At 38.9% G+C, this 26,905-nt stretch overlaps 1 protein-coding gene across 11 annotated transcripts in view; it reads right to left on the bottom strand.

The window, feature by feature from the left end:
* Positions 1-8,448: 8,448 nt before the first annotated feature.
* Positions 8,449-26,905, bottom strand: part of LOC129730635 (protein bride of sevenless) — a 33,589-nt gene continuing 15,132 nt past the window's right edge. For all 11 annotated transcript variants that reach the window (XM_055690129.1, XM_055690131.1, XM_055690130.1 and 8 more), the window contains exons 3-7: positions 18,316-19,002; positions 18,144-18,239; positions 10,494-10,844; positions 9,018-10,435; positions 8,449-8,961 (exon numbers count right to left, since the gene is read on the bottom strand). In XM_055690129.1, coding sequence (XP_055546104.1) covers positions 8,704-8,961; positions 9,018-10,435; positions 10,494-10,844; positions 18,144-18,239; positions 18,316-19,002 — 2,810 coding nt within the window. In that variant the 3' untranslated portion in view covers positions 8,449-8,703. The remainder of the gene's footprint in view (positions 8,962-9,017; positions 10,436-10,493; positions 10,845-18,143; positions 18,240-18,315; positions 19,003-26,905) is intronic.

The raw sequence follows: 26,905 nt of genomic DNA, 5'->3' as shown, positions 1-26,905 counted from the left end.
GGCGTGATTTTAAACACATTCATGACGTTAGACGGCAGTATTCTTGACTTTTGAAGGAACCTGCATAGGTTACAGAGCACGCTTTAAAAAGCGGGTGGTCGTGGGCTCGAGTCTTAGTAGAATCACGACGCTATCGCCAATCACAAATTTATACTCGAGTTCATTAAGGTCCTAAAGTTTGTTATTCATATAGTCTTGGAGAAACAATATTTTGGTATTATTTTTCCAGTGCGTCTTGAACTGTCCTACAGATCAGACGTTTTTTCGGTTGCTTGTGGACTGGTCTTTGACTGCCTATAGCTTCAAAGTTTGTGTTTTGTCAGTGTGTCTTTTAAAGACTACCTGAAAGTTATTTCCCATCAGTCTTTCTCAAGACTACCTACTTTTGAATTTAACATTTGTTTTAACTTTTTTCGTATCACCTGAAATGGCTGGACGGAAAAAGAAACCTCGCATCGCTGCGGGGAGGAAAAGAGAGGCATCTCTTTCTGACACATCGAGTGTCTGTAGTGACAATCCTTTTGATATTTTGCCTGAGCAAGAAGCTGGTGAAATGGAAGTTACCAATAATGAAACTATACAAAATATAAAATCTTTAAAAAAGGAGAAAGTTCCACCTATTGTGGTAACTATTTCTTCTGAATTTAATATATTCAAAAAGGAACTTTCAACGTTTGTTTCTGACGTTAAAGTTACCTATCAAATTGGCCGTAGAGGTGAATGCCGCTTATTAGCCGACTCAGTAAAGGGTCGAGATCGTCTTGTTCAGTATTTAACTGACAAGATGTACAAATTTTTTACATATGACACCAAGAACGCCAAGCCGTTCAAGGTTGTCTCGAAAGGTCTCACCAACGATCAAACCGTTGATGAGATCAAACTTACTTTAACAGAATTACTTGGCATAGCCCCTACCCAAGTAATTCTAATGAAACAAAAATCACGAGGCGAAAACAGTCAGAGAACTGGAATTTCCCTTGTTAATTATTTAATTCATTTTAACCGCAATGAGGTTAACAACTTAAATTTTTTTGAAAAAGCACATGCTTTGTATAATGTGCGTGTAAAGTGGGAAACTTATAGGAAGTATGGCGGAGGTGAAAAGCATATCACCCAATGCCGTACTTGCCAACGTTATGGCCATGGTTCCAAATTCTGTAACATGGACCAAAAATGTCTTAATTGTGGTGACTCTTCTCACAAAAAGGACACATGTCCTGTGAAAGAGAGTAAAAATTTTCGCTGTGCGAATTGTAACGGCAACCATATGTCAAATTTTTATCAATGCCCAGTCCGTTTAGCAATTGTTAAGGCAAGGCAAGGTAAACAAAATTCAATTTCTCAATTAAAACCAACTTCAAAACAAAATTCTCCAAGCGTACCAGTGACGCATAGTTTACCTACTCCTTTGCATACCCGTTTAACTTATGCACAGGTTACAGGTAGTTCGAACATTATACCGCCTAGTGTTGGTAGTTCGAAAATGACCGTTAATATGGGTAAGCAAAACACGCTAGAAAATAATTGTACACCTATTACTCCAGCTAATATTGCTGCCGAAAATATTTTTTCTAATGTCAACTGCCTGGGGCCTATTACGGCAGGTAAACTTTCTTTTTTGCAACAGGCAATGTTCGATCTTATGAACGCCATGTTGCAGGCAAAATCAATGTTTGAAGCCATTCAAATAGGCACAAATTTTACTATTAAAATTGTTTCTAATTTAAAATTTAGCAATGATTTTAAATAAAACAATTAAAATATTAAATTGGAATGCTCGCTCATTGAAGGCCAATGAGAATGAGCTTTTTAATTTTTTAACAGTAAATAATGTGCATATTGCAATTATTACTGAAACATTTTTGAAACCTAACATAAAATTAAAATATGATCCCAATTACGTGGTTCATAGATATGATAGGATTCAGGGTTCCGGCGGTGGAGTTGCAATTGTTATTCATCGCCGAATCAAACATCGTGCTCTTCCCCATCTTGAGACGAAAGTTATTGAAACTTTGGGAAGTTATTGAAACTTTGGGAATTGAAGTTCAAACTGAACTTGGGATTTTATTTATTGCCGCAGCATATTTACCATTTCAATGCACACGCGAGCTCAAAAATTATTTTAAAGGTGATTTACAAAAACTCACCAGAAATCGTTCGAATTTTTTTATAATCGGCGATTCTAACGCTAAACATCGTTCATGGAATAATTCTCAAAGTAATTCCAATGGCAAAATTTTATTCAATGATTGTTCTTCAGGATACTATTCTATTTTGTCTCCGAATAGTCCTACATGCTTTTCTTCTGTAAGAAACCCTTCAGCAATTGATTTGGTGCTTACAGATCAAAGTCATGTATGTAGTGATTTGATCACACATGCTGACTTTGATTCTGACCATCTTCCAATAACTTTTTCTTTATCACATGAATCAGTTTTAAACCCTATGAGCTCTGTTTTTAATTATAACAAAGCTAATTGGGAAAGATACAAAAATTATATTGAGAGAAATTTCAATAATGAGCTTGATTTGCAAAACGAAGTGAATATTGATTCCGCTTTGGAAGCATTAAAATGTGCAATTGTTGATGCCAGGAATTATTCTGTTCCAAAGGCTCAAGTGAAATTTGATTCACCAATAATTGACGAAAATCTTCAACTTCTAATTCGTTTGAAAAATGTCCGCAGACGTCAATATCAACGTTCTCGTGACCCTGTTTTTAAAACTATTTATAAAGATTTACAGAAAGAGATTAAACATAGATTTACTCTTCTGAGAAATCAAAATTTTGAGACTAAAGTTGAAAAATTGAAACCATATTCAAAACCATTTTGGAAGCTGTCGAAGATTCTTAAGAAACCTTCAAAGCCTATTCCAGTTTTAAAAGATGGTGAACGTTTTCTTGTATCCAATGAACAAAAGGCTCAAAGACTTGCTCAGCAGTTTGAGAGTGTTCATAACTCAAATTTGAATTTTGTGAGTCCAATTGAAAATGAAGTCACACGTCAATTTGATTTAATTTCTTCCCAGAATTTTTTACCTGCAGAAATAATTGAAACTAACTTGAATGAGATTAAATCAATTATTAAAAATTTCATAAATATGAAGGCACCTGGTGACGATGGAATCTTTAATATACTAATCAAACATCTCCCTGAGAGCACAATGAATTTTTTAGTGAAAATTTTCAATTGCTGCTTCAAAATTGCATATTTTCCCAAATTATGGAAAAATGCAAAAATTACTCCCATTTTAAAACCGGATAAGAACCCAGCTGAAGTTTCAAGTTATCGACCAATCAGTTTGCTTTCTTCAATAAGTAAACTGTTTGAGAGAGTTATTCTTAACAGAATGATGTCACACATCAACGAAAATTCAATTTTTGCAAATGAACAGTTTGGATTTCGCCATGGGCATTCCACAACTCATCAATTGCTCAGAGTTACTAATATGATACGAGCTAACAAATCTGAAGGTTATTCCACTGGAGCTGCTCTTTTAGACATAGAAAAAGCATTCGACAGTGTTTGGCATAAAGGTTTGATTGCGAAATTGCAAACTTTTAATTTTCCAATTTTCCTAATCAAAATTTTAAAAAATTATCTTACTGATCGAACTCTGCAGGTTGTCTATCAGAATTCAAAATCTGATAGATTTCCTGTCAGAGCAGGTGTGCCTCAAGGTTCAGTCTTGGGTCCAGTCCTGTACAACATATTCACTTCAGATCTTCCTGATTTGCCTCCAGGATGCACAAAGTCATTGTTCTGCGATGACACAAGCATTTCCGTAAAAGGAAAAAGTCTTCGTGTCATATGCAGTCGATTGCAGAAAAGTTTAGATATTTTTTCTTCCTACTTGCAAAAGTGGAAAATCTCTCCCAATGCTTCTAAAACTCAAATGATAATTTTTCCGCATAAGCCTAGGGCTCCTTTCCTCAAGCCAAACAATAAACACGTTGTCAAGATGAATGGGGTTATTTTAAGTTGGTCCGACAAGGTTAAGTACTTGGGACTAATTTATGATAAAAAACTTATTTTCAAAGAGCACATTGAGAGTATACAAGCCAAGTGCATCAAATATACGAGATGTTTATATCCTCTCATTAACAGGAATTCTAAACTTTGTTTAAAGAACAAACTTTTGATTTACAAACAAATTTTTAGACCAGCAATGCTTTATGCTGTACCGATCTGGTCAAGTTGCTGTTCAACAAGGAAGAAAACGCTCCAAAGGATTCAGAATAAAATTCTGAAAATGATTTTGAAGCGTCCTCCTTGGTTTGGTACACTCAAATTACATAGACTTACTGGTGTTGAACCATTAGAAGCTATGTCAAATAAAATTATTAACAATTTTCGACAAAAATCGTTGCAATCCTCAATTGCTACGATAAGCTCTCTTTATAGCCAATAAGTTAGCAATTAAGTTAGTTGTAAGTTTACTTCCCCTTTTCTGACAAGTAGGTTCAAATCCCTACGAATGATAAGTCCTAATTGCGAAAGCAAACAAATCCTAACAATTAAAATTACAAATTTCTAACAGTGTTGAGAAGTCACCATTTGTGATTGGACACACATACTCATTATTTACTAATATTTATCATAAATACTTAAGCTACTAATAAATCCCCCCTTATCTCCTTGGTATTATTTTTTGTTATTTTACCAACTATGTAAACCATATTAAGATCAAAATGAGGTGAATTTCCAATATCTGGTTGTGATATTATAATGATATTTTCTCCTGCTCGGGTTCCGTTGTTGGAAAGGCCTTGTATATAAGATCAAAATACGTATTCTGAACACAAACATTTTACCACGATTGCTGACTTACAAAATACTTCTGGCAACTTTCGCGACCAACTTTTACGTTTTTCATCAACGAAAGGTAGAATTACATATAGAGTTCTCCAAGCGAAAACACACGAACACTTCGACACGGCCCGCTTTATACTGTATATTGAAATTTGTGAGAGTGTGAATCAAACTCGGTAGTTTTTTTATTCTCTCTTTTAGATGACAGTTCTCACAGGTGACAAAAAATTCTTACAGCTAACAAAGAAAAATTGAAAACATCGCACTAATACAAACGCACCTGGAGAACTCTATGGCATAAAAATGACTCGCAGTACATACCGCGGCTAGATGCAAGGACAAGACTATCCTCCGCAGTAAAAGCAGTCAAGGAGAACGGGAAGCATCAAAGCATTATCCAACATTTTTAGTTCAAAAAGGTTTCAAAACTATTCAAAATTGAAACTGATCAAAGTTACTCCAAATAAGTAAAATTGAAACAACGACGAAAAAAAATGTCTTTAATGTTCAAGATTTTCGAAGGGCTTTAAAACTAACTTCTCAAGTTCTAAGGATGCCAGTACTGGTTTTAAAAATATGAAACCTGTGATTTCAGTTGTAAAATATATAAATACTCACGAAAAAATGAAAAAAATTATCAATGTTACCCCGTTTTACGGTACCAACTTATAACAGCTGGACATTGTTTTTAGTAATACATCAACTCAAATGGCGCAATTACTCGAACTCTTACCGAGATGGCGAAAACAGTTACTCCGTTCAGAAGTGTACGCGTTCAAAGAACGGTACCTCTCCGCATCGAAAACGGACTTCATGCTGCACTTCATAGACGGATACGCCCGTTTCGGCATCTACAACATCTTGGCACTATTGGACAACAATCAGAGCATCGAAAGAAAGTCCGGTTTCGGACGGCCAAGGACCCTGAGCGACAAGTAGCTCCAAAGAGCGGAATGAAATGGCCAGATGATTTTTCCGGCGAATCGCGACGTGGTGGTGGTGATGGACGACGAGACCTATCTCACCCTGGATGGCAACGACTGGCTGGGCACTTCGTATTTTACTTTCCCCACGGAGGAAGTCAGCTCCGAGGTGAAGTTCATTTCACACACCAAGTTCCCCAAAAAGGTGCTGCTGTGGCTGACAATCTGCACGAAGGGGTTGTCAAAGTAGCTCTTCTGCCTACCCGCATGTTTTCGTCCGCCATGGCGAATGTTCCTGTTAACTGCCGGAAGCCCGCTCACAAGGGCGTATAAGTTTTTTGCAAGTAAGCTAATATAATGACCTTCCATGGGATAATCATAAAATCAGTTATCTGTCTTAGTTTTTTGATCACCATTCGGAAAAAGTCTATTTTTTATGCAAACGTTACGCCGAGCCTACTTTAATTAATTAATTTTTTTAAAGTGAACTTAAAACAGATGACGCCATAAATGATATTCAACCGAAGCAACTAAACGTAGTACTAGCAATGCATTCATGCCAACATTTTGTTTTTTGAAGCAAGCAAAAAAATAATTGTCCGGAACAACCTCAAAGCCTTTGTCGATTTAATTTGGATTTCTTTGATCGAACTAAAACGGTGTCCACGAAGGTGTTAGCCCGCGAGAGTTAGATTAAAATCTCACCTTATCGAAGTAGTGTACAAGTTCATGTACAGCACATCTTTAAAGTTTGGATCGAAACTACCAGCGGACTAGTTGAACGGATTCATTTTCTCAGTCTGACACTCTTCAATTCTGTATATAAAATTCTTTCACGCATATTGTTTCATACACAGTATGGTCGCTTTTTACGCGGTTTTTTTACGCGGGTCGCTTTCCTACATTACTCAAAAACGGTACAAGATATCGACCTTATTTCAATCACGTTTTTCGTTTTAGGCCACGAGTGATCATATATCAGTTTTCAAAAAAATTCACAATTTTTGGTGTAAATACTCAAAATGTAAAATATTGAATTTCGGTCTCTAGATTGGCCACTATCATATTCAAACGAGGTTTTAACGTTTTAGGACGGTTTTTCTTTGTTATATATAGTATATACTCAAAAAAGTCGTTTTTTACGCGGGCCCATACAAATTTGGAACGCATCCCCCGCGTAAAAAACGACCTAGTGTACTGAGGCCGTGGCCGGAAGCCTATGTTGGACAGCACCAGTGTAATTTCCATGAAGGGCGATCCACAACAAATCAAATCACCTTGCGTCAAATCCTTAACAAGTTCAGAGAAGTGATCTTGTAGATTCATTATCTGTCTATAAACTTCAAGGCGGCATACGATTCAGTTAAAGTAAAACGGTATAGGAGCCAGAAATGGCCGACTTCGAATTTTCAAAGGTACAAAACTCGAAAAACGATAATGCATCTCCCTGTAAAAACACATCCTCATGTTTGCTGGAGTGATGCAAATTTGAGGATGTGTTTTCACAGGTGAAGCATTACCTTTTTCCCGAGTTTTGTGCCTTCAAAAATTCAAAGTCGGCCATTACTGGCTGCTATAACGTTTCACCTTAAGCGCAACAGGTTATGGCAGATAATGCTTGAACCCGGTTTGCCAACACCTTGAGGGTTTCTTATCAGCCGTCAGGAAAACAGGCGTGATTTTAAACACATTCATGACGTTAGACGGCAGTATTCTTGACTTTTGAAGGAACCTGCATAGCCGCAAGGTTACAGAGCACGCTTTAAAAAGCGGGTGGTCGTGGGCTCGAGTCTTAGTAGAATCACGACGCTATCGCCAATCACAAATTTATACTCGAGTTCATAAAGGTCCTATGGGCAGGAATGTCCCAAAATTAGCCATTAGCCAAAACAAAGTACATGGTAACTAGATGCATGGACGTTTGTCGAGTCTTGGTATTGAGATTGTGATAAATGGGGGTATCTATGAAGTAGTCAATAAATTTGTATACGTTGGTACACAAATGTATAATCGTTATAACTGCGAAGTAAAGAGCCGGATAGCAGTCACAAACATTACCTTTTACGACTTACATAACCAGCTGACAGCCCGCAGCATGCACATCCGCACGAAATTTGCGCACTACCCTACGACCGAGAGTGTTAGTTGATGAAGGAGACCAACCGGTGAGCACTTGGTGTCTTCGAGTGTACCAAAAATACCATCATGCGGATATCATCAAACTGATAAAATACGGCAGGCTACAAAGGGCTGGTACATGGCACGACTGTCGGAGGAGCGACCGTTCGATTTAGCAGAGAGCCCAACAGAGGACGGCGACTCCGTGGTAGATCCCGGACTCGTTGGATTTGTGGTGTGGATTAGAACTCCCGTTCGGCGGAGTTGGGGCGTTTGGAGAAGACTAGCTCAAAATAGAGTAATGAGGAGATGTATTTTGAATTCGGCAACGGGTCGTTAATGACTTGTCACCATATTGTGATACAATGCAATGATACTAAAAGCTCATACAAATTACAGGATGCATGATTTCGACCGAGAAATTATTCCCCTCGCAGACAAGAGATAGTAAAACTCGTAAAATGATTCTGGTTTGCTTCGAATGTTGTCAAAATGTTACTCCATTAACATTGTATTATTTTAACTACTACAGAATCAATATCACGCCAAGATTATATGCTTTCTTTCGTAACAATCATGATCAACACGTATTAAAACTAACCTCACTCGCTTTATCTCTTATCTTAGAACAGTACAAAATAAAGAATTCATTAACTAGATCATGATGACTAGATTGATAGGTTGTACAATGAAACTTACTTAAATACTATCTTTGGAATGTTTTAGGTTGCTTCGTCCAATTTTAATTCAACAGGCACCACGATAAATTTCAATCACACGTGTGGTTCAAAAAAAAACTATGGCTGAACGACACAAGAAATAGAAATAATGAGTAAGGCACTGATTTAAAACCTAGTTATCTTGCTCGGTGAAATATCTGATCGTATCGAGTCGGAACAATTGTATGAATTATTGATACCATAGAAAAAAGGCGCTCCAATTATTTCTCCGTTTGGTCCCTGACTCCTTCGGTTACCGCGTAAAGGTAAAGTAGGAATTTCCCTGGTGGCCATATAAGGATCTTCCATATCATGCTCCAAAAACGTTTCTGCGGTCACCGATCGTTGCTGTCGCATTGCTGGATTCACACATTCGTAGACACTCTGCCAAATACAAACCATTATTTGTTGAAATGTATTTTTGCCGATAACCTTTTTACCTGATCAGACATGCATTGATTCGCATGATTAAATGCCAGTGAAGTTAAAGACGGTAAGGCTTGCACCAAATCGGCTCTTGAAATGCTGCGAACCATCAAAAAACATCGTGGAACCATCACACCAACCAATATTGCCGTAGCTGTAGCAACTAATCCAAGTGATACAGCTGCTTCTCGCCATTCGTATCCGAACATAGACAGTGGTATCCACGTTGACCAAATAATTAAGCAAAGAATGGATCCCGTTACCAAAAGTAATCCTTCTCGATAATTACGCTGTGATTTAAATACGTAGGGTGACAAAATCACAAGGGCTGCCAGCAGAACTCCATCATAGGCTATTATACCCCAGAACCAGTTTCCAAAATAGATGTCATTACACGAAATGTTACGAGTATTGGCATGGAATACGATAGCTAGCTGCGACGAAAGCCCAAGTTGTACTAGAGCACTAAAAACACATATCACACTCTGCAGATAACCGTTAACGTGTGATAGGAAGCCGCCTTCGCTGCCTATGGATGCCAGCATAATACTTCGACAGAGTAAAATAGAAAAGGTGAAGCAGTAACACACGGATACCAGAAAGAGTTTCACTACACATAACGTATTCCATGTGTTAAAATTATCTGCTCTGTGAAGAAACTCCGGTATGTATCCCGTGTATTCAAGACAGAATGGAAGAAACGACGCAAATTGAAATATCAAGCTAACTAACAAAAGCATGCTGCTCAGTGGATTTCCCTCCATGACATCATCCAAACAAATTCGAACGATAATAAAAATTAATATCGCCAAGCAGAATAGAATTCCTAATGATGACACCGTCAAACCAGCTGCTACCCATGGCTCCTGTTTTATCTGCCAATACATTTCAGCATATTCCTTGCCGTAGTAAATAGGTTTTTGAGGGTTCGCGAATTCAGGATGACGACTCTCAAATTCCTTAGTACAGTAGAAGATAGTTCCCAACTTTTTCGTCTTACTTGGATGGTAATCGATATCGTTTGATTTGTGAACTGTTGTAACATTGGTTATTAGGTTAGAACTAGCAATAGATTTTAAATTTAATATTCCTCCGGGGTTAAACTTCTGACGCATTTCAAAAGTCATCAAATGCGTGATGTTATCCAATTTCAACGCTGTTACAATACTTTGCATGGGTATTTTATCGTAGTACTGCCAGTTTCTCAGTATTGCTCCAAAGTTCACTCCGGCAACCAAACTATCATTTTCGTTGGTGGGATTGAATGAATTCAACAGATCTACAATCTTCAAAAACACAGAAGCTGATGAAAACAACTCGCTGGCCAAAAGTTTTGTACCATAGCGGTGATTCGTCACCAGCTCCAACTGATTTTCAAACGCAGATAAATTAATGTCGTTTTCAGCTATCATATATGATCCGTCCGGAAGATCTGGAAGCAGACAATACTTTACAGAAATCTTATTAGTTTAGATAATATATTTACGTACCTGAAACAAAAAGCCTATCCTGACCAGACAGTATAACAATCAACGTTCCGTTGGTTGCAAAACTGATGGAAGGAGTGAGACCTAAGACGATGAAGATTGTGTGATCGCTTGGAAAATTTTCGAAGCACAGCTGCTGAAGGCGACACATCGCAACAAATTTGTTGGAATGATCCGTTGATTCCGAGCGCACAGCAACTGAAGAATTAGGGTTTGACCATGGCAATTCATATAACAGATGAGCAGCCATTGCATACAGAAGGTCATCGGATGCCGGAAAGAGAAATATATTAAAATCCATCGAGCCCACAAATGGCTGAAGAAAGGGCCACAACGATGGAACAATGAAAATTCCTGAAAGAAATATGATTAGTGAACTATGGATAAGGTTTACACAAGAAGCACAAACAAATATGTTAGAATGTGATGAGAAACTTCACGAATCAGCCGGATAAGGTAGATAATGAAAATTCACACAAAAATTTATACTTTCGACCAGTGGCGTGACCCGAAATTCCTTCCGGAAAGGGTTCTGATAAACAATGTATGTTTTGGTTGAGAGAGAGTAACGAAATCAATGACTTTCATGTAGCAAAACGGGATTAAAAAACAATGTTCGGCGCGATAACATCACTCACCTTAAATAAGGATTGCGATGTAGTTGAGATATGAGTGCGGGGGAATATTGAAGCGAGAAAATAGGAGAGAACAACGTAAAACTTGAAATGTTTTCTTGCTGTTATATGTGACACCGCTTACCGTGTAACGCACGTCTGATTTTGATAAACCGTTGCGCAGATCAGTCAATGATCAATTCGAGAACAACAATCAAATGTTGTTTGTCGCATGACATAAACAGTAGAGTGCCAATGGAAATCGACTTTTTGAATGTCGTTCAGTGGTCGTATGAGCTTGTGCTCGAACGACCGCAAATTGCAAATTTGATCCTTCGGGATGGACCTGAGCAAGAAATCGGTGAAATAGAAGTTATAAGTGATGATACTATACAAAATGTCAATTCTTTCAAAAAGGAGAAAGTTCCACCTATTGTGGTAACTATTTCTGAATTTGTTATTTTCAAAAAGGAACTTTCAACGTTTGTTCCTGACGTTAAAGTTACCTGTCAAATTGGCCGTAGAGGCGAATGCCGCTTATTAACCGACTCAATAAAGGGTCGTGATCGTCTTGTTCGGTATTTAACTGACAAGATGTACAAAATTTTATCGACGACACCAAGAACGCCAAGCCGTTCAAGGTTGTCCCGAAAGGTCTCACCAACGATGATGAGATCAAAATTACTTTGACAGAATTACTTGGCATAGCCCCTACCCAAGTATAAAACATTAATCTTATGAAACAAAAATCACGAAGTGAAAACAGTCAAAGAACTGGAGTTTCCTTTGTGAACTATTTAACTCATTTGCCCGCAGTGAGGTTAACAACTTTATTTTTTTTAAAGCACATGCTTTATATGATGTGCGTGCAAAGTGGGAAGTTTATAGGAAGTTTGGCGGAGGTGAATAGCATATCACCCAATGCCGTACTTACCAACGATATGGCCATGGATCTAATTTCTGTAACACAAAAAGGAGTTATAATTTTCGGTGCGCCAATTGTAACGGCAACCATGTTAATTTTTTACGAATGCTTAGTCCGTTTAGCCATTGTTAAGACAAGGCAAGGTAAACAAAATTCAATTTTCCAATCAAAACAAACTTCAAAACATAATTCTCCAAGCCCCGCTGTACCGCCCAATTTTTCTACTCTTTTGCATATCCGTTTAACGTATACACAGGTAACAGGTAGTTCGAACATTATTTCACCTAATGTTGGTAGTTCGAAAATGACCGTTAATTTGGGAGGTAAACAAAAACCGCTAGAGAATAAAAACACATTGATTAGCTCAGCTAATATTGCTACCGAAAATATTTTTTCTAATGTCAACTACTTGGGGCCTATTACGGCAGTTAAACTTTCTTTTCTGCAATAGGCAATGTTCGATCTTATGCACGCCATATTGCTGGCAAATTCCATGTTAGAAGCAATTCAAATTGTAACATTTTTCACACTTAAAATTGTTTCTAATTTAAAATTTAGCAATAATTTTAAATAAAACAGTCAAAATTTTCAATTGGAATGCTCGCTCATTGAAAGCCAATAAGAATTAGCATTTTAATTTTTTAACAGTGAATAATGTGCACATCCCGATCAGTCAAAAATATCTGGATTATAACAAATCTTGATATTTTGTTACGAACTTTTCGTATCAACTTGTGTTCTGAACTTGGTCTCGTTAACAGTTAAAATATCAAAATTCCCATCAAAATTAGTTACTAATTGTTACAAATTATAGCAAGTTACGTAAAGTTTTTGGCATAAAAAGATCAGAATTAGTTTGAATGTACAATATTTTGTCAATTGAATAGCAAGTTTTGTTATAAATATGCTTTAGAAAATACACACTTTTGAGCATTCAAGTGTATGAGAAAAAACCGAAGTAAACCATGAACGCGAACGGACGCGATTTTTTTTTCCTGCGTCACATTTTTTTCGTTGAATATTTTTCAGTTTATTGTTTTTGGATAAAATAGTGTTACAAAAAACCAACGGTTGATTGTCTAGTTTGTTGGAGTTGATTTTCACCAAAAGCCTCCAACATTCCATATCTAACTATGAGGAAACAGCCAATGTTAGGCAAAATAAAGGTCGGTGCATGAAGATCGAGCTAAGAAGTGGTGCCTTTGGACACTTGTGAAGCAAACATCTGAACAACAGGAACCAAGGATACTGAGTGTACAACAGGTTTTTTCTACAACTACCTATATCCAGGCTGAGTGATGCGCGACAGACGGATATAATCGATTAGGGTCGCACAAAAAGGGATGAATGAAAGGATCTGGATCGCTTTAGAACTGGTGAGAGCGTTCTTTTTCTAGTTTAATTTTTCACTATAACTATGTTTAATATGAATGCATTGCGGACGCTGGATTCCTGCAGATCTGTATCGCGTAGTTTGTAGAATTTATTAATACCGACACTCAGAAAGCTAGATGACAAATTAAAAATTTTTCCCTAGACTTCCGAGTTCCGCAAATTGAGCTAAGTCGACCATGATTATCAGTTTAGTCTACGGCTTGCATGCAACGGATTCAGATTCATAATACAGTTTGAGATTGTACATCCGCGCGCGTTACTAAAACAAATTTTCGTTCAAATAGTATACAACGGCAAATCCTTAAATTATCTTACCTAATCTTACTAAAACAAACATCGGTTTCGTTCGCGCAACAGGCTTCCTAATATTCAAATTTTTATTTCGGTTAATATAGTGAGCAGAGCTGAGCCCTTTCCTTTAATATAATTCTTATCCTGTGATACTCGTAGGGATGCAGTGGTACCCGCGGTCTTTAAACAAAACGAGTATTATCATCCCTTTCCTTCCCTAGTAGTACCGCCTTTTGGTCGTGGCCGGCGTTGTTATTGGTCAGTGGTAAAAGTATATGCTAGTAAAATTGCACAATGAGATTGTTATGCTAGTCCCAAGCACCATTCATCTGGTTTATTTTGTTGATTCGACCTATCACTTCTTTGTGCAACTTCATTGGCTTAGATCCATCACGGAAAAGTTACTACGAAATGTGCGGTCGTTCAAACTCCAGCTCAAGGCTGAAGGGTATACATGGGTATAATAATGCAAGCATATAATTTACTCTCAATAGTGATTAGAGATGCACCGAATAGCACTATAACCTTTTTTCCATTATTCGGTGAGACGAATATTCGGCCGTATATTCGGCTGAACACAACGTTGATCGTATGATAACAAAATAACCAAATGGTCATTGTTTGAAGTTTAAATTGTTTCTTTCGCTTTCCACTTGTTCATGTACGAAAACGATTGAAAATTGTCCGAACTATTGCACAAAAAATAACTAATTATGCGCCTATGGAATAAGGCACACTAATCCGTGGCGCACCTAGTTTTGTTCTTATTTGAGTTGTCGTTCAAAAATAATGTTTTCGAGGATTATGGTTAACACAATTTAAAAGTTTGTGTTACAACTACATTTTGAGTGTTTTTGGGAAAAAAAATAAAATGCGAGAAATGAACGAGAAATGAACGAGAACTGAGGATGTGACTTTGGCTCGGAGAAAATATACCTCATCTAGACAAGACATGAAATAGATGTGTGGAGATTGCGGTTCGTGTTCCGTTTAATGAGATATATTCCTTTCTGAGCCCAAGTTGGTCCTAAAATTCTCTTGGTCCTAAAATTCTCTGTATCATGTTCGAGCATAGTGAAGCTGTAGAAGCTCAAGTTCTAAACCTCAGAATAATTTTAGCATTTGAACCAATATTATCCTTTAGTAGAAATACAGGGGAATTATTTTTTGTCTTCCAACAACTAGAATATGATAGAAGAAAGTAGTACGAGGCTCTCCGAATGACTAAATTCAATTCCCAGAGAACAACTCTGAATCGAAGTAGTTCTTTGAGAAAAATGAGAACAAAGAAAAAAGTTCTCACCATAGGACTCCGACATAAAACATAATCTGGATCGACTGGGGTCAATTCAGGGGAAAACACCCTGGTATCTTCAGGGCTGGTGTTTGGCCGATGATAACTACATGATGGACCCAGGTTCAACATTCGGTATACTACCGGTTGCCCTCCAGAATGAAAAAAAAAAACACTTTTAGTATATATTGCTCTCAAATATATTTCCTAATTCATATTCCTTTCAGAGAGCGAGTAATGGCGCTATTTTTTTTTTATTCTCGCTTATTTTCCGTCGGTCTAGTTCCGCCACTGTTGTGGCCAATCACCGACGCCCAGGGAGGCGACTCCACACCCTGGACCCTAACTCACGACCCGTTTATTAACGGACCGGCGCCAACGGCTTTACTTCCTCATGCGATGGAAGGCGTGATCCCAGAGATTTTTCGCCTCAGAAAATCTCCCGGTGTCGGCTAGGATTGAATCTAGACCAGTTGGGTTGGTTGTGAGTGGATCACGCCACCTCACATCCATCGACACCTATGTCGGCGGTGGGATTCGAACCCAGGCGTCGAGCGTGGTTGGCGGAGACGTTACCAACCACACTAGGCCCCCGCTCTTAATGGCGCTATAACCATAAGCAAAAATGCTAGGACTAGAGATAGTACTCAAGTTTCAACCGTAACAGTTGAAGCGAGTAAAGGCGCTATATCCTTGGTTTCTAAACCCGGACATAAGAAGGAAATACCTATGTTCCATCCCAGGAGGTTGGTCAACAAAGGAGTGTACTTTCTTAGCTTTGTCACTCCCAACGAATTATATTACTTCTTACATACGGATCGGTTGGTACGGATTGTCCCCGTTCTTAGATTATATTGTATTATATTGCGCTACACAGTAGGCCTGGCCGTTGACAAGAAAAATGTATGGAAACCATTTTTTTTTTAATGGTGGATATCATTTTACAGGATCCTTTCAAGTACTGGCTGTGTTAGTGTAGACTAGACTAGACTAGACTAGACTTTTGAGCATTCAAGTGTATGATAACATAATTTGATATAATCCTGTACTTTTTATCAATCTGGCATATCAAGAATATTACAGGCTTTGTTTTTTCTATCAAGTTCAGATATATTAGTGTTAACCGTTAGTTATAATCGTTTGATCAGGATTGCAATTATCACTGAAACATTTTTGAAACCTAACATCAAATAAAAACATGATCCCAATTACGTGCTTCATAGATATGATAGGATTCGGGGTTCCGGCGGTGGAGTTGCAATTGTTATTCATCGACGAATCAAACATCGTGCTCTTCCCCATCTTGAGACGAAAGTTATTGAAACTTTGGGAATTGAAGATCAAACTGAACTTGGGATTTTATTTATTCCCGCAGCATATTTACCATTCCAATGCACATGCGAGCACAAAAATTATTTTAAAAGTGATTTACAAAAACTCACCAGAAATCGTTCAAAAATTTTTATAATCGGCGATTCTAACGCTAAACATCGATCATGGAATAATTCTCAAAGTAATTCTAATGGCAATATTTTATTCAATGATTGTTCTCAGGATACTGTTCTATTTTGTCTCCAAATAGTCCTACATGTTTCTCTTTTGGAAGAAATCCACCAACATCCATCGATTTGGTACTAACAGATCAAAGTCATGTATGTAGTTAATGGACCACACATGCTGATTATGATTCTGACCATCTTCCAATAACTTTTTCTATATCACATGAATCAGTTATAAACCCTATGAGTTCTGTTTTTTAATTACAACAAGGTTAATTGGGTAAGATATAAAACTCATATTGAGAATAATTTCAATAATGAGCTTGATTTGTGCAATTGTTGATGCCAGGATTTACAAGCAAATTACAAACGTCGTAACTTGCAGACAATTTTTTATGAAAGCTATTTCTTTTTTATCTTCTCAGTGTTATTTATTTTTTGGGGAGGGCCCTTAGCTAACTTTTTATAATCGTGGACATAAAAACTATTCAAAATTTGTATCAGCCTAATGAGTGATGATTGCGGTATTCCGGGAAGGTGCAGATGCACTATGATGAATGAGCCCGTTCGTTAGACATTCAATCAGTTTGGAGTGAACAACTTTTTATACAAACATTGTTACGGTCTTCAGAAGGAAACTTTTCAAAAAATTATCATGTATTGATATATTTTCAGGAGCCAGTATTTCTAGAAATAAGTTTCAAAAAGGTGAATTTTCCCAGATAAAATCGTTTGGAAACTTGGAATATCCGGCGCGAAAATATAGTTCCACCAATCCAATATGGGACCACTATACGCGCATAGACTGACATAGACAATCTGGATATTGAGTACATTAGGTTTGAACCCCTTGAATTGAAACAAAAAGCATGTCGAGTTGTTAAGTTGCTTTTTGGTTTGTTAAAGCATGCATGCTGATATTTTGATTTTTGATATTCACCTGTTTTCACGATTTAAAACAAAAGGTTGGGAGAGTAAACTGAAAAGGCTTGGGTTTGCCTGTGGACTGTGAAGCTCGTTATCTAGAACTGTAGTATCACAGGATCTCTCTCGTAGTTCTGGATCGTTATCTAGAACTAATTCTGATTAGTTAACACTCCTCAATGTTAGGTTCGATTCCTAGCCAAGTCTAGATAATTTTCGGATTGGCAATGTTTTGGATGAGCCTTAGATCAATGATGCTAATGGAAAATCGTTTTTTTTTTATTTATTTTCAAATTGTTGGTATTCTTTTGAAGGGTTACTATGTCTGAATTATAACCAGCCCGTTATTTGTTCGCCAACTGGTTACATTGTATGACTCTATATAATATCTTACTTAGATAAATCAACCAGCTCAAACCGATGTAGGGGTATGAGATGGAACCATCATCAACATCATCATCATCAAATATAGGAACACGAAAATTGCATGGGAATTAGCTCATTCATTTTTGTACCACCCCAATGTTCAATCATTTTAAGTTCATTAGCCATGTGTTAAAATATAGTTTCTATAAACAAATACCTCTTCCATTCGAGGATAACTCTGTTAATACTGTCGACAAAATCCCTATTTTCAATCATTCTCTTTAATAAATACAAAAGCTTAATTCAAGTTAGAAAATAATTAACAATTTCGAACTCTTCTCTTACCAATCGATTGCCGGGAGCATTTTTTACAATATTCCACTTCGTCTTGTAGCCGCTGCCGAGCGTCCGACGTGTTTCTCACAAACATAATACGCAACCCTGAAAACAAATAAATTATTTATAAATAATAGTTATTTACCAAAAAGTACACCAAAATTCGCTTGATTGCACCTACCTAATGTACCATTCTCTTTTATCAACTGAAGATCGTTAATACGGTCTACAATGAAAAGTATGGCGCCAAAATCATCATTATTGGTAATCAGTGAAACCATGTAATCTCCTTCGAGGGAATAAAATAAGCTAGATAAATCAGGCATTCTGACTTCCGCAGTTCGATCCTTGAATGCAATTGGTGCTTCAAAAGGAGGATGTGAATGCGCCTCAAGTTTCATATTCCGAAAACCACCGTCGAAGGACATATCAACAACAGTTCTGTTTTGGAAGTACAATGAACAATTTTGCAAGCTTAGTTCATTGTTTGCTAAACCGGTAACCGTAGTAGATTCCACCCGAGCTCCAGTATCATCTTTTATTAAACTAGTGTCATTTGCGTCAGATGCTTCACTTGATATTGATGAAAAGTCAAGGAAATTTTTGTGTAATGTTTCATTCTCCTCCAAATGATTTGTGTCCGTTCCATTGTCAAAGGGTGCAAACTCCCTCCAGTACGGGCTCGCTGTAGGGCTAATTGTAATACTATTATCGGAGATTTCCTCAATCACTTTTGTTGTGTGAATACTTTCTAGGGTGGAGACGAATTGTGTTGTATCCGCTTCGGCTGCAGCTGGTGTCGAGCCGATTGCCGATACGGCTTCATCGGACCTGACCCAAGCTGAAAGGCAAGGCAACACGAGTAAACCTGAAAGAGAAATAGACAAATTGTGAGTTAGTCACATGCACTCTGAGTTGTAGAAGCGGATTTAAGCCAATGATTTTCTATACGCAAACTTTTTTTTTATTCTCGCTTATTTTCCTTCCGTCTAGTTCCGCCACTTGTTGTTTTGTTCCAATCACCGACGCCTGGGGAGGCGACTTGATCCAGGACTCTAACTTACGACCCGTTGAATAACGGACCGGAATATTTTCGAACATGATTTGATAGAAATAATAGAAATACTGATTATATGAACAATTATGATAATCAAATGAATAAAGATTACTTAGACTTCGCTCGAAACACAGAGCCTTAAGGCCCAGTTACACACACGGCGTACTGACGCCTTCTTCATACAAAATAGAAGGCGTGATCGCCATCGCGTCATTACGCCGTGTGTGTAACTGGGCCTTTAGAATTTAATGTGAGTCTAAATTATTCACACTCTAATAAATATTATTCGCTATCTCATCTTTAGATTCTATAACGCTAAGCTCCCAATGTGGCAGCTTTCACACAAAAAACTACCAAGTAAATTTGCAGACTTTTTTGGTCACAAACAAATCATAAACATAAGACCAACTGAAAGTGGTTACTTTTTTATCTTTAGAGACATAACCGTCAGCTAGTCAAAATATCAAAATATCTGTTTCCATAGGAACAACGGGCCTAAAACAATCGATTGTGGTTGTTTCACTTTGAAGCAATATAAAGCATGACACACTGCATTTTCCCATCTTTTAACCGCAATAGGTACTTTCGCCAGAGTTGTGCTCGAATGCTATGACATTGCTAACCAATGTCCATTTGTTTGGAACAGTTTCGTCTGCTTATTTGCCAACTGCATTCCGGAAGCATTTTTGGTTCAACAGTTATTACCATTTGAAATCTAACCTCACCTATGACCAATACCATTTTTACTTTTACAGAATGTACCCCAAGATAGAAAACCAGGACATAGCCTTATGTCAACAGTGAGTACAAGACGACTCCCCTGTTTCCCTTTAAACATCCCGATCAGAAGGACAAAACAAAAATATAACAGGGGCTGTTAGTTTGTTATGTGAAAAACCTTTCAGGTTGTGTTTTAAATTTGATCCCGTTAGGTGTTAAAATAACAGAAATTATAACAAAAAATATTCTACTAATATCAAACCCATATCAAATTTTGTTATTAACGTATCAATTTTCTAACAAAATTAGATAGCATGTAGAACACTATAATAACAACCATTGTTATAAACAACAGGTTTTGATAGAGACGAAACAAATGTCAGATTTGTCTCAGAACAACAACATTTCAGGATTTGTTTAATAACACTTCCAGATACAATTTTGTTATCAAAAGCATATGGGAAAATACAAAATCGTATCAAATTATGTAATTTGTATCTCGTGTTGATAGAGTTTTGTAATCTTTCAGTTATGCTCTTCTGATCGGGATACTGCTGAGGTATAACAAAAACCGGCAAAATAAAAATCAAAATAAATATCAAAATATACCCTCTTTCTAACTTCCTCCATCACACTACTAAGATAATTCGACTGAGACAACACTTATTTACTACAATCTTCCCACCACCAACCATACAGTGAATTAAACATACAAAATAGTTTTGATTTTGAAGAGTTATTAATAGTTAAGGTGTAAACCAAGTAACTTTTTATACTCTTCCAAATTACATTGGTTGACACAGGTGTACTTTGGAAGCTCAAACCGGAAGAAAATGAAAGATTATAGCTATTCAACCATTCCTGGGAAATTTGGTGTCCCTAGCCACTACCGTTTTTTTTTTTTTTTTTTTTTTTTCAAAGACTTAAATGTGTTTTCCCGTAAACATAACGTTAAAACGACGAGCCCGGCGGGCAATTACTATGCGAACTCTAAACTTTTATGTAAAAATATTAAAAAATTTTTTGGTACCCTACCCTGAAAAAAACTTATTTTTAAAACAAAAATCATTTTACAGCAATCAGTCATTTATTATTAGAGATTATAGCTACTCAACCATTCCTATGAATTTTGGTGCCCGAGCCATCACCAAAAAGCGTCAACCTACGTGAGCATGTCGCATAGTAATTGCTCGCCGGTTTCGTCGCTTCAACGTTATGTTTACGAGAAAACTTATTTAAGTCTCTGAAAAAATATTACCAGAATTCACAAGATCAAATTAAAACTGGCATTCTGTGCCGAACACGCATCAGCATCGGTTGTGCTTCGAAATCGCTCCGATAAATTTCAATACGTGTGTGCAAGTGGTGGCATTTTTTGACCGGTGTCTTTTGTCTAGATTGCTGTATCGCAAGGTCAAGCGCCTTTGTGTTACTGTGTCGCTTTGTAGCTGCCTGCTGTCGAACGATTTGGTGGTGAGTGCAGTGCACTCCAACACGAAGGAGAACAAGAAAGGAAGGTACGTGCTTCTTGTCTGTCCCATCGGCGCGCTAGGTTTAGCGCGATGGATGTAGACCCCCCACCTCCCGCACCTCCATCCTCGAATCCCCTCGACCCTGTCCCTCCTGCCCCCCTCCTAATATTAATTCCTCAGCTCCCCCACGTGTCAGATTGTATCCAGATGGATCGACTCTTCCGGTGGCAGTTTACCTCAGGCCTAAAGCGGGGCCGAAATCGAAATCTTTAAACATTCTACAGATTTCGAAACGATATAGCTTGCTCCGAGCTTTTAACACGGGAATACCATGTCTATGTACCCGCTAGAGATGTGGAGACCGACGGTGTCGTGACCGATTCGAGTCTGTCCGTCGAGTGTATATTGAAAAGTGCTAAAGGGTGCTTTAAAAACAACACATGTCCCGATGTGAAGGTGCTCGACTGCAAGCAATTGCGGTCGGTATCGATCGTCGGTGACAAAAAAGTTTACACTCCGTCAGACTCGTTTCGAGTTACGTTCGCCGGGTCTGCACTACCAAGCCACATCTCGATCCACCGGGTTCGTCTCCCTGTGAGGCTATACGTTCCCCGCGTCTTGAACTGCACTCATTGCAAGCAGTTAAACCATACAGCCGCCTACTGCTGCAATAAGGCACGTTGTGGCAAGTGTGGGGAGACTCATGCGGGAGATTCTTGCAGTGTTAACGCTGTAAAGTGTATTCACTGTGGGGAAAACCAGCATGAGCTCTCGACATGTGCGGTGTACATGCAGCGCAGGGATAAAATAAAAAGATCTCTCAAAGAGCGTCCAAAGCGTTCCTACGCTGACATGCTGAAGAAGACCGTTACCACATCTCCCGTTACTTCGAACCCCTTTGATCTGTTGTCCTCTGATGAAACCGATTCTGACGATTCACCAGCGGGAACATCTTATGCCAATCCTGGGGAGTCTAGAAAGAGGAAAAATATTTCCTCTCCTAAACTTCCCCGAAAAGGTCCTAAGATTTCCCAAAGTGAAATGAATGGTACAAACAAATCTAAAAGTGCAGCGGAAAAACCGAACAAACCCCTCCTGGGCTTGCAAATTTAAAGTCCCAGAAGGAGTTCCCAGCACTTCCTGGAACATCTAAAACCCCAGTTGTTCCTTTTGCACATCCAGTTGTAAAATCAAATGCTGGACTGGTGAAATTTTCTGACATTGTGGACTGGATTTTTGAAACTTTCAATGTACCCGATCCAATAAAAGATTTTCTTACAGCATTCCTCCCAACAGTTAGAACATTTTTGAAGCAGTTGACTGCTCAATGGCCCCTCCTTGCAGCGATCGTATCCTTCGATGCCTAATTCATCTGCTTATGTGTAGGATTCTATCTCTGTCTTACAGTGGAATTGTAGAAGTATTTTACCAAAAATTGATTCGTTTGAAGTTTTGATAAATGAAAAAAAATGCGATGCATTCTTCCTTTGTGAAACTTGGCTAACTTCGAATACTGATCTAAACTTCCATGATTTTAATATTATTCGCCTTGATCAAGACACCCCATATGGAGGAGTACTTCTAGGGATTAAGAAGTGCTATTCTTTCTATCGTATTAACCTCCCCTCGATTCCAGGCATCGAAGTTGTCGCATGTCAAATGACAATACAAGGTAAAGAGCTTTGTATTGCCTCAATATATATTCCTCCCAGAGCACAGGTTGGGCAACGGCTGCTCTTTGATTTAATAGAACTTCTTCCCTCGCCACGCTTGATTTTGGGAGACTTTAACTCTCATGGCGTGGCTTGGGGTTCCCCTTCTAATGATAACCGCTCCTTTTTAATTTATAACCTTTGCGATAACTTCGACATGACTATTCTAAACAACGGTGAAATGACACGTGTCCCGAAACCTCCAGCGCGCCCAAGCGCTTTGGATCTCTCTTTATGTTCGACGTCGCTACGGTTGGATTGCACATGGAAGGTAATCCTCGATCCTCACGGTAGCGACCATTTGCCTATTCTTATTTCAATTAACAACGGGTCAACTCGCATGCGGCCAATTGACATTCCGTATGACCTCACACGGAATGTTGATTGGAAGTTATACGAGGAAATGGTTTCAGAAGCTGTCGAGTCGATTCAACATCATCCACCACTTGGAGAATACAACCTCTTCGCGGGCTTGATTCTCGACGCCGCGTTGCAAGCCCAAACGAAGAATTATCCCGGCGTAACGATCAAAGAACGGCCTCCCACTCCGTGGTGGGACCAAAAGTGCTCGGATGTCTACACGCAAAGATCCGACGCGTTTTTGGCCTATCACAAGAAAGGTATACCTGGCGACTATATACGGTATTCGGAGCTTGATACTAAGCTTCGTGAACGAGACGTCGAGGGAGACATCGATGAGCACTCTTTGGAACACAGCCCGAAGAATGCGGAATCGCGTAACGGTCAACGAAAGCGAAGAGTCTTCAAGTAGGTGGATATTTGATTTTGCCAGGCAAGTATGTCCGGACACTGTTCCTGCGCAAAACTTTGTTCGCGATGCGTCTCCGGGCCACGACGCGATAGAATCACCTTTTACGATGGCAGAATTTTCAGTTGCCCTCCTATCCTGTAACAATAACGCGCCTGGGTTAGATGGAATCAAATTCAACTTGTTGAAGAATCTACCCGGCAATGCCAAGAGGCGCTTGTTGAACTTGTCCAATAAGTTCCTGGAGCAAAACATTGTACCGCAGGATTGGAGGCAAGTGAAGGTGATCGCCATCCAAAAACCAGGGAAGCCAGCTTCTGATCACAGCTCTTATAGGCCGATTGCAATGCTATCCTGTATCCGGAAATTGATGGAAAAAATGATACTCCGTCGTTTAGACCATTGGGTCGAATCAAATGGTCTACTATCAGATACTCAATTTGGCTTCCGCCGTCGACGAATGATTGTCTTGCGTTGCTTTCAACAGATATTCAGCTGGCGTATGCTCGCAAAGAACAAATGGCGTCTGCGTTCTTGGGCATTAAGGGGGCTTTTGATTCCGTTTCTATTGACATTCTTTCAGGTAAACTTCACCGACAAGGATTTTCTCCAATTTTGAACAATTTTTTGCACAATTTGTTGTCCGAAAAGCACATGCATTTTACGCACGGCGATTTGGCAACTTTTCACATTAGCTACATGGGTCTTCCCCAGGGCTCATGTTTAAGCCCCCTTCTTTACAACTTTTATGTAAATGACATCGACGAATGTCTGGCAAATTCATGCACGATAAGACAACTTGCAGACGACAGCGTGGTTTCTGTTACAGGAGCCAAAGCTGCCAATTTGCAAGGACCATTGCAAGATACCTTGGACAATTTGTCTGCTTGGGCTTTACAGCTAGGTATCGAATTCTCTCCGGAGAAGACTGAGATAGTAGTTTTTTCTAGGAAGCATGAACCTGCTCAGCTCCAGCCACAATTAATGGGTAAAACGATTTCTCAGGTTTTGGTACACAAGTATCTTGGTGTCTGGTTCGACTCTAAAGGCACCTGGGGTTGTCACATTAGGTATCTGACGAAAAAAAGCCAACAAAGAGTGAATTTTCTTCGTACAATAACCGGATCATGGTGGGGAGCACACCCGGGAGACCTTATAAGGCTTTACCAAACAACCATATTGTCGGTAATTGAGTACGGGTGTTTCTGCTTCCGCTCCGCAGCAAACACACATTTGATCAAACTGGAGCGAATACAATATCGTTGTTTGCGTATCGCCTTAGGTTGCATGCAATCGACCCATACGATGAGTTTAGAGGTCTTAGCTGGAGTTCTACCATTGAAAACCCGCTTCTGGAGCCTGTCTTCTCGTATTCTTATCAAATGTGAGGTCTTGAACCGTCCTGTGATTGAAAATTTTGAAAGGTTAATCCAACTTAATTCTCAAACCCGTTTTATGACATTGTATTTCAATCACATGTCACAAAATATTAACCCTTCTCCGAATATTCCAAATCGTGTCAACTTATTGAATACTTCTGATTCTACTGTGTTTTTCGATACATCCATGATAGAAGAAACTCGTGGAATCCCGGATCATTTACGCGTGCAGCAGATCCCCAAAATTTTTTCCAATAAATATCGAAACATCAACTGCGACAATATGTTCTACACTGACGGATCACTTATCGATGGGTCCACTGGCTTCGGTATCTTCAATAACAATTTAACCGTCTCCCATAAGCTCGATAATCCTGCTTCTGTTTACGTCGCAGAACTAGCTGCAATTCAGTACACCCTAGGGATCATCGAAAAAATGCCCACGGACCATTATTCCATCTTTACGGATAGTCTCAGTCTCAGTTGAGGCTCTCCGATCGATGAAAGATGTTAAGCACTCTCCGTATTTCCTGGGGAAAATACGGGAACATCTGAGTGCTTTATCCGAAAAATCTTTTCAGATTACCTTAGTGTGGGTCCCTTCTCACTGCTCGATACCGGGCAATGAGAAAGCGGACTCTTTGGCTAAGGTGGGCGCTACAAACGGTGAAATTTATGAAAGACCAATTGCTTTTAATGAATTTTTTTGCATTTGTACGTCAGAATACGATCATCAGTTGGCAAAATTCTTGGACCAGAGGGGAACTGGGAAGGTGGTTACATTCCATTATACCCAAGGTATCGACGAATCCGTGGTTCAAGGGGTTGGATGTAGGTCGAGATTTCATTTGCGTGATGTCTCGGCTTATGTCCAATCACTATAGATTTGATGCGCATCTCCGTCGTATTGGGCTCGGAGAAAGCGGTATCTGTGCCTGTGGTGAAGGTTATCACGACATAGAGCACGTTGTTTGGTCATGCCCTGTCCACCGTGACGCCAGGTCTAAATTAGTAGCTTCCCTTCAGGCCGGAGGTAGACGGCCAGCTGTTCCTGTTCGTGATGTCTTGGCGAGCCGTGACATACCCTACATGACCCTTATATACATTTTCCTAAAATCCATCCATGCCCCAGTCTAGTCCCGTTCCCCTCCGTCTACACCCAACAAAACGACAAGAACACGTTTGAACCTTAAGCAGAGGTTTTGGAATCAACAACTGCACCCCACACGAATTCACCAGGACCTGAGAACCCGAGGCCTTCAGTGATATCTTGGCTCAGCGGCACATACCATAGGCCACTTGAACACCAGCGAACAACAACAACGAACCATAACCAGCAACTAGCCCCCGCACAATACCTTCAGGACCCGAGAATTACAAGCCCCTCTTCCAGCTCATGACATCGTGGCTCAGCAGAACAAATCCATACATGCTGCATATTCATGGCCATTCGAAGAGCATCAGACGACCATCAAACTACAAAACAGTGATTGAAAAATACATCCTAGTTTTAAGATAGACTTAATTTCAGCTCGTAGTCGGCAGCGAGGATAAAAAATTTGCTTTAAGATTTTAAGTCTTCAGATATAATTGGCGCCGTTAAACATTAAATTGTATTTGTGCCGTGTCAAATAAATGATATGAGAAAAAAAAATTAAAACT

Source organism: Wyeomyia smithii, chromosome 3 (assembly GCF_029784165.1).
Source record: "Wyeomyia smithii strain HCP4-BCI-WySm-NY-G18 chromosome 3, ASM2978416v1, whole genome shotgun sequence".
Lineage (NCBI taxonomy): Eukaryota > Metazoa > Arthropoda > Insecta > Diptera > Culicidae > Wyeomyia > Wyeomyia smithii.
The sequence above is the reverse complement of the archived record's forward strand: the minus strand, read 5'-3'. Positions and strand labels throughout refer to the sequence as shown.